Source organism: Hermetia illucens, chromosome 4, assembly GCF_905115235.1.
Source record: "Hermetia illucens chromosome 4, iHerIll2.2.curated.20191125, whole genome shotgun sequence".
Taxonomy (NCBI): Eukaryota; Metazoa; Arthropoda; class Insecta; order Diptera; family Stratiomyidae; genus Hermetia; species Hermetia illucens.
The window spans coordinates 364735-373485 of NC_051852.1; the positions used below are offsets into that span (position 1 = coordinate 364735).

The following is an 8751-nucleotide window of genomic DNA, read 5'->3' on the forward strand; positions in this document are numbered from 1 at the left end:
ATGCCTATGTTGATGCTAAACAAACAAAGTAGGTTCTCGCTTGCCTCACTTGAATACATATTGACCACAGGAAAGAGTTATAATCCGTGTTATTGTTATTATTATCATTATCAGTTATCAGTGCGGTTACTGATGAGATTAAAGGTCCGAAACTCATACATATATGTATATGAGCGACTGGCTGACGTTAGTGGCGATTTGAAGCTGAATATTCCGCTGTCACACAAAAGTGGCAAGCTGTATTGAAATCCGCTCTTCATATAATCGTTTTAACCGCGAAATGCCCTTCAATTGTCCGATTATCTGTGCATTTTGAGCTCTCGTCATTGCATTAATATTAAGCCGCTTCCGACCAGTGGAATAGCAATACAGCGCAGTATATCACGGAGTTTTACAGTGAACCGTAAGTGTTTAATGAGAGTAGAAAACTTTGAGATTATTAAAATGACAAAGCACACAATGCGGTATTTTATAGAATGTAGATGTATGTCAGCAATTCCAATATCAGTGCCAATAATCTGCATATTTGCTTTAATGTTTGACGTCTAGTAACTATGATTTGATACACTAATGAATGTTACTATGTGACACATGAGTGATAACGTCAAGTTGAAATATTGTTTGTAAGGTGACACTTCAACTGCGGCTGGAGGAAATTTACTAATTTTTTATTTCTTATGGGGCATTATTAAAGTCTTAATTTCATCTATTTCCTCCGCACGCTCGTTCAACTTAAATGCATTTGCGTGTTTAGCGCTCGACCAACCTTACCGAGGAAATATCATTGATAAATGTTGCATAAATTGAGAAGAAAATACGCTATTTTGATGAGTTTTAAAATCATATTACATTGGGAAAGAAGCAATAAGTGTGCTTATTGTCATAACCACATGTGTCACGGTTATTTCCTATAAGATCTAGCGTTGTCTAGCGAAGTACCCCCCTTGTGTTGAGATTTCGTATTCTGATGCTTTGATAAGCTTTATATCATCATTGCACAATTTAGTACAAACAATCAACAGTTACATGATGGTATGCTAGGAGTCACTAGCCCATTAGTAGCTCATCAGATTTTGAACTTAGGAGATTCGGGTTCAGCTCCCAGAACGCTAACAATCGTGAAATTATTGTACAAATTATACGTATAGTACTCACCCTGCTTGTCCTTCTAAGAAAACGTGAGTATTTTCTATTTTTCTTATCTCAAATTCATTTTTTGCCCACAATTAAAGTTATATTCCATTCCTTCCCTTACCCAAAATCACAATCAACGCTAAAATGGCACTTAGAGCTTTAAATGAATGTCTCCAGGCAGAACGTCACAAGCAACTAAATGGGATCTTTCGATGAAAACATGTAAGAAAGAATCACTTATTCGCTCCTTATTCTTATTTTGAAAACCCGTAGGTCTGCAAACGATTTGTCTGACAGAGAACACAGCAAAACAGTTTTTTTGCTTCAATTCAGGCATCAAGTATATTGTGAATTGTACAGTACTACATTCGTTATATTGTGTTGAGTGCTTTTCGAAAATCTTTCAAGAGTGATATCTAAAGTAGGACTAGGATAAGTGAATTTTCGACTTATAGAGAAAACTTCTTTCATTTCTTCTTTATTCTGCACGTTGCTTTGCCTGGTCGGGGATAAGAGCACAGTACGCCGTGTTCTCGATCTGGGAAGGAATGTTGTAGTATACGAGAAGCCAGGACGGAAAGTGGAAGGAATCAATAAAAAACAATTTTTTGAAGCTTATGGTATTTTCACAGAGATTTATTACGATATGGTGGCATAATTCTGATTCAATGCTTCCAAAGATGTTTGAGTCTAAAAACTTCTGTCACGGATACCATGGATCTAATGATATCTGTTTTGTGTAGCGTAATTCGACTTGGTTCTTCGATAACGAGCCGAATGGCACGCTTGTTTACTTGTACTGTAGTGCTTGTATGAGGCACATACTAGCGCGAACAATGTTTGCATACATACTCGCTGATAAAGACTACACAACGGCACCCATCTACCCCAAGTAAAGTCACATTTTCCCATATAGCTTCTACCAATTTCCTAGCAGCGAAAATTCAGTTTCATAAGTATTTTTCTACATAATTGGATAACAAGATTTGTTTTGGATATTTGCATTTGGGGATTAGGGCGTTTGAACAGAGGAAGAAAGCGTGGAAGACAAAAATTATTTAAGCTTACAGAAAAAGTGTCAGGATAACTGTCTGCTTGTCTGCAACACAAAATCGGAAATTATTTCGTTTCCAAATGGAATAAACTTCCCTTGGTTGCTTGATAAAGTTAATTTTACGGGTCGATTACCAAAATTAATGTTTCGCTTTACTGAAATTTAAGGCAATAAGATTCTAATGGGAAAACATTTGGAAGGGAGGAAATTTTATTTGATATACTTGAGAATTTTTCCAATATTGTGAAAGATGATTCTGTCCTTGAGTTGCCAGTTATATAATTGCTTTAATAAGCTTGCTTTGACTCGCTATCTTCGGGTGAATTTCATGAAAAAACCAGTTCCTATCCCAAGTATCTTGTAAAACATCTGGTTTAATTTTCGCCGGAGGGTTTCTCAGCATCCATGAAACACTTCACTCTATAGCGTAATTTTCCGGTGCCATCTGTGTCCTGCAAACAACTTTTCATCAAAGGACGTGGGAAAAGATTCTATATTGAATGAACAAATGAACAAGTTAATAGCGTAACATTTACTGTGAATAAAATCGAATGAACATAGTAAGTTGCTATCGGCCGGTAACTTGAAAACTTTACTTGGGCCTCTTGAGTGAACACTGTACCATATGTCTGGCCGAAATGTTCAATCAGGCGGTGACAGCATCTTGATTAGTTATCCTCCATGACTCGATTTATAAATACAATTAGGTCAGCAGAATGAACATATTGAATACTTATTTGGAACTAATAACACGTAAATTCTTATAGTTCTCAATATAAATTGGAAAGATGTCGGCTTCTCAGCAAACTCTACAAGAATTGATTGAGAAGGGTCAGCAAGCATTTCGCAATACCTTCGGATATGAGGCGGAAGTTGCTAGTTTCGCTCCGGGGCGTGTCAACCTAATCGGAGAGCATATCGATTACAATGACGGTTTCGCACTACCAATGGCAAGTATAATTTTGTTGAATCTGATCTCCTCACACCATTATCTGTACTATCTGATTTATTCAAATATCGATACTTTATTTTAATTGCTTATGCAAATTTTTGCTAATAAATGCTGTATACATACAGGCCTTATCGATGGGCACAGTTGTGATGGGAGCTCGAAATAAATCTCAATCCACAGCGGATATTATTACATTTTCCGAAAAAATTGATGGAACAAATCGAATTCAGTTTGATGTGAAGGCGTTGGAACCAAGCAATCCTGCGTAAGTTCGTCGCATGATAAATTCAGGATGTGTGTTCACAGAATTTATATAAATAAGCATGGGATTATGTTATTACTAGTTTTTATAGTGCATCACTTGTGTGAGTAAATCGGATTGAGTTGTTCGTTTTCAGGTTTTAGTAGTGGAAAGTGAAACAAATACCATGTGCTAACATCCTAGTAAATCACAGATTTCAACTGTCCTTGTCAAATTTCTAGGACGATTGGTAAAATGATTGGACAGCATTATTTGTTTTCATAGAATTAGTTGAAGTAATTGCATTTCCGACATTCGCTTTCCTGCTTCGCTATGCCAATATATGTTACGCTTTATTAAAGCTATATCCAATTGTTTTGCATTCATTTCGTGATTCACTATACTGGCCGTAACAAGTTCGCTCGCTAAATTTCTCCACAGCAAAAAAGTGCAACGATTCTCATTAATTAATAGATAAATAGGTTCTCTCAAACTGGACGTCAGTATCACACTTAAATATTTCTTGAGCTGCCTGCTCAGTGTCTTTACCCAACAGACCTTGAGCTTAAGGAGAGGTTCTACACTTGAGAGGCAACATCGTGCCTATTGTTTGGGAATTGATTGCAAAGGATCTAATAAAGATATTGATACAAGCTCTTTTTTTATAGAAAGGCGCAACCTTCTACTTTCACACTGAATTTTGGAACAATTGCAAAATTGAATTTCGCGACCTTGGAACGCCCTTAAAAATGTCGCGAAAAAAAACATAGGTGCTATTCTTGTTTGACATCGACCATATGGGTTATCTGAAATCAAAAAAATGATATATTTTTTAATAAGTGGTGGTCTTGGCTATGATCGGCCGAAGCAAATTTCTCGCAATGTGAAATTTGTTTAAGTAAAGTCGTTTTTGTCCGCATAGCTCAGTGGTTAGAGCACAAGGCTATCGTAAGGAAGGTCGCGGTGCAAATCTTACTGGTGGCAGTGGGATTTGTATCGTGATTTGACGTCGGATACCAGTTGATTCAGCTGTGAATGAGTACACTACTTCCGCGAATCCCTTTGAAAGCCTTACTGTCCCCATCGCCGATGTATCGAACTTACCTGACACCGTACTTCGGTTGAGACGCTTCAAACATGCGTACGATCGCTTCAATTTTCGTGATTGATGGAACAATCTTCCTCGTGATCTGCAAACCACTCTTCAAAATTCGTCGGCATTTTCGTCCATCACTGCTTTTTGATTGCTGCACGATTGACAAAAACTATATTTGACAAGTGTGTTAAGTATTTTCCGACTGTAATTCCCATCAATCGTAGCGATTTCAAATAACGATGTAAAACCTCGTTTTTTACAAGGGCCATCCCCGAAACGGCAGGGTCCTCGGCCACGTTCCCGTGCGATGAGTTAAGCTCTTTCTCTTCATTTACAGCCATTTGTAACCCGGCGTCGTAAACGGCACGTGCAGCTATCTCGACGTTCTTAAGGCACGCGTAATAAGTACCAACCGCGATTCCCCCACAAATGTCCATAAGCCCCAACAATTTATTTCAACCCTCTTGTCCAATACCACTTCACTTCGTAAGCGGATGATATTTGAGGGCAATTTGATATGAATCTGTCCTCACATTTACCGCAGTGCATTGTCAGTTTGAATCCTGCACCACGTTTATCACTTTGGAAAAATGTCACTTTTTCATGACACCGTTTACAGACAACATTTGCGGAAATAGCAGCAGAGAACGAAACAAACTCGATGATATAGTAGGAAAGAGCAGCAGAAATGGTAGCTCCCAACGACCGCCTGTTTTTGAACTTTCGCGCCGGCGCCATTGTATACTCCGTACTATTCTCAACCAAAAAAGGACTGTTATTTGTCCTCTTTTTCGTACATCCAGCCACGCGACTATAGCCTTTCTTATCAAATCCAATCGGATCAGGGCCTTGAAGTGTGTTAAAGCACTTCATTCAAGACCGTAACGGAACACTACAGGATTACAGTGCCCTGAGGAGACAATGTGGTGATCATTGCACTCGCCCGAGATTATTACCCTGATTTAACTCAGGTACTCATTCATAGTTGAGTCGAATGGTATCCGACGTCAAATCATGATACATATTCCACTGCCACCAGTGAGATTTGAACCGCCACCTCCCGTATGACAGCTTTGTGCTCTAAACATTCAGCTATTCGGATCCATATCAGGGTAAAAAACTCGGAAAAGAAAAATTTTACGAAATTGTAGCGATTGGAATGTTTTCGTGTTTGCTTAAAAGCATGAAAAGGCCGGAGACGGTTACTTTCGAGGCACCAAAAACCTGAGAAGGAATATGTTTTCGGCAAAATCCATTTAGTGACATATTCGCAGATACATTCAGGTTAAAAAAAATGAAAACAAATCGATTTCTTGAAGCCGGAAGTGGAAAATCTCCCCTTGATTTTTAATGACTATTAAAGTCAGGGATGGTCATTTTGATCATTACAAAATTTAAGTATCATTAACATAATTACAGTAGGACCGAATTTTATTTAAAAATTGTTTAAGGACACACACATAATTTGGAAAGGTTGGGAGTGCGGAGGGTCGAAAGTGATAATTTCTTTAATGGACAAAGCTTCCTGTTTCCCGACTTGTTTGCATTGACTGCAATGATTGCTAATATAATCTGCTGAAAAATCAACTTTTCTAGTAGCAAAATCTACGAATATAGAAGGCTTTGTTAATGATATGTACTCCAATACTCTCTGCAGATTCAGCGGTTCTTCTAAAGTAAAATACCCTCATCCACAAAGATCACCCTTCTCTCAACATCATATACATACATTTGAGTATATACGGCTGTCATTTTATTGATAGAGTAAATGATAATTTAAACTTAAAAATGATTTGAGGTCCGCTAGACCGCTGGTGTGTGTTAAAGATTAAGAAGAAAAGTTCACTCATTGCTTATTTGTTAAAAACCTAGTTATCATAACCTTTTGAGTTTCGTTGTTTAACACCACATATAATACCCAGAATCATGGATGATGTGATGTACTTTCAGCATAAAGTATTGTTTAGTACGAATAAACTGTTGGTGCCATAATCAACAACATATTCTTGTTGTATAGAACAATTGCATGAGAATTGTATGAAACTCATAATTTGGACGGAAGATTCACCTGATTGGATTCAGTATTGAACTCGGTGTTATTTTCTTAATTGGAACTGTTAATACTGAGTATGAACAATTATAAAAAATTGTAAATAAAACTATGCAATATTTGCATGAAGGGAAACATTTTTTACCGTTTCGAATGCTACTAATGGCTCTATCCTCGAACCTCAGTATTTCTAATTGTAGGTGGGCGAATTACGTGAAGGGTGTTATATATCATTTCAATCATAATGTTCCTGGTTTTAACGCCGTTATTGTTAGCAACGTTCCAATGGGAGCAGGAGTATCAAGTAGTGCCGCGTTAGAGGTTTCTACCCTTTTATTCATCGAGGCTCTAAGCACGAAACGAATAGCATCGTAAGATTAACACGATTGTTAAATATTCATTATAGATACATCGAAATTTGCTTTTAGAAATGACGAACGGGCCAAAATATGTGTTCGTGCTGAGCACACATTTGCAGGGACCCCGTGCGGTATTATGGATCAGATGATTTCGCTAAACGCCACCGCCAATCATGCTTTACTAATAGATTTCAGGTGAGAACGCAGATATGCAATGCAAAACTTAGTTATACTAACCCGCTAAGTCTTAATTGATCGATTCATTATAAGAATTCTATATTTGCAATGAATACTATTCAATATTAAGAGCAGAACCCTCTGAACAACATGTGAATATTTTTAATTGAGCGGAAGGGAAACCAATTTCAGCAAACAGTTATAAAATAAAAACCGTTGGCTTCTTACTTCTATCTTCCTGACAATATACTCTGAATACTTTTAAACCGATTCCAGATCACTTGAAAGCTGGCAGATACCATTTATGTCAAAATCGCTAGCGATTTTAATTTGTAATTCAAATGTTCGTCACAAATTATCTGATGGAGAATATGGCAAGCGCCGAGAGCAGTGCTCAAAAGCTCTCGAATTGATGGGGCTGAAGAGTTTCCGTGACGTCCAGCCAGAACATTTATCAGGTAGAAAGCGTAGAGCTAAAAATAAAATTTCATAGAGTAAAGAATAGCAATATGCGACATCCTGTAACAATAATTTATTTCTATAGTTCTCTATAAAGCAAACGATCAGGTTTTAATCAATCGAACTAAGCATGTTATTGAGGAGATACAAAGGACAATGGATGCAGCTGAAGCGTTGAAAAATGGAGATTTTAAAAAGGTGTGTAGTAGATTTCGCAGTTGTTTTCCGCTTACCTTGAATAGAAGTCGAAAAGAATACTTGGCATGAAACAAATCAGATACGTTCGAAACGTGAATTTACTGAATGTCGTTTTTCATAGAAAAAGGACAAAAAAATCGTTCACGTAATTTTTTTTACTTCAATACTTATCCATAACATAATATATAACTTTTACGAGTGTAACGATTCAATTTGTAAATATGTGAATTTGAAAAAGGAGACTACGTACTTCTTTATCGAAGGGAAAAATCTTTTTGATTTTTTCCCGTAACCTTCCAGAAACATCGCAAATAATAATGTCTCTCTCATAGATGGGTGAATTAATGAAACAATCACATACATCCCTACGTGATTTATACGAGGTATCCTGCGAGGAATTGGATGCTCTCGTGGATGTTGCCAATAGTTGTCCTGGTGTTTTAGGATCACGAATGACTGGCGGGGGCTTTGGTGGTTCAACTGTTACCTTATTGGAAACACAATGTGTCGATACCGTAATATCAAATATTAAAAAAATGTACAAGGAAAAGTATAATAGAGAGGCTGATTGTTTTGTGGTACTGCCAAGTGCAGGAGCCAGAATTATTAAGTTATAAATATAATTCCGGAATGAACTGAAATCTTTTATTCGATTTTATGTCATATATGCTTTTGTGGATATTATTATAAGCATCATATTAAACCAGGTTATACTGAATCAAAAATAATGTTTTTCATATAACATGACTATCATATTAAGTGAACATAAATGTTAATCTTAAGGATATATATATTTTTTGCATTTTCATTTTCAGTTAAATGTATTCCAAATCAAATATCTAATAAATGAATTATACAGATAATTATTTGTTCATTTTGTTGAAGTAACTAAGTATTCCAAAAAAAGAACATTCCGCTAATAATTAAAGGAGGACGCATTCCAACGTGAGGGCAGAACCTTTTGCGAATTGACACGGCTATTAACACTTTTTTGTAAATGTTTATACCTCAGCAGTTAAGCTTAATGAAGA

The 8751-nt window shown here is 36.8% G+C and overlaps 1 protein-coding gene across 5 annotated transcripts; it reads left to right on the forward strand.

Moving 5' to 3' along the window:
* The first annotated feature begins 172 nt into the window (after window positions 1–172).
* Window positions 173–8438, forward strand: LOC119654254 (galactokinase-like). Of its 5 annotated transcripts, XM_038059503.1 has the most exons (10): window positions 794–1178; window positions 1290–1356; window positions 1408–2895; window positions 2956–3138; window positions 3266–3405; window positions 6713–6898; window positions 6956–7081; window positions 7340–7521; window positions 7608–7720; window positions 8053–8438. In XM_038059503.1, the coding sequence occupies exons 4-10, from the start codon at window positions 2977–2979 to the stop codon at window positions 8335–8337; spliced, it is 1194 nt and encodes a 397-aa protein (XP_037915431.1). In that variant the 5' UTR covers window positions 794–1178; window positions 1290–1356; window positions 1408–2895; window positions 2956–2976; the 3' UTR covers window positions 8338–8438. The 5 variants fall into 5 exon arrangements, with proteins under 5 accessions (XP_037915429.1, XP_037915432.1, XP_037915431.1 ...); XM_038059504.1 differs by lacking the exon at window positions 1408–2895 and having other exon boundaries at window positions 793–1178; XM_038059501.1 differs by lacking the exons at window positions 794–1178; window positions 1290–1356; window positions 1408–2895 and adding an exon at window positions 173–403.
* The last annotated feature ends 313 nt before the right edge of the window (window positions 8439–8751 follow it).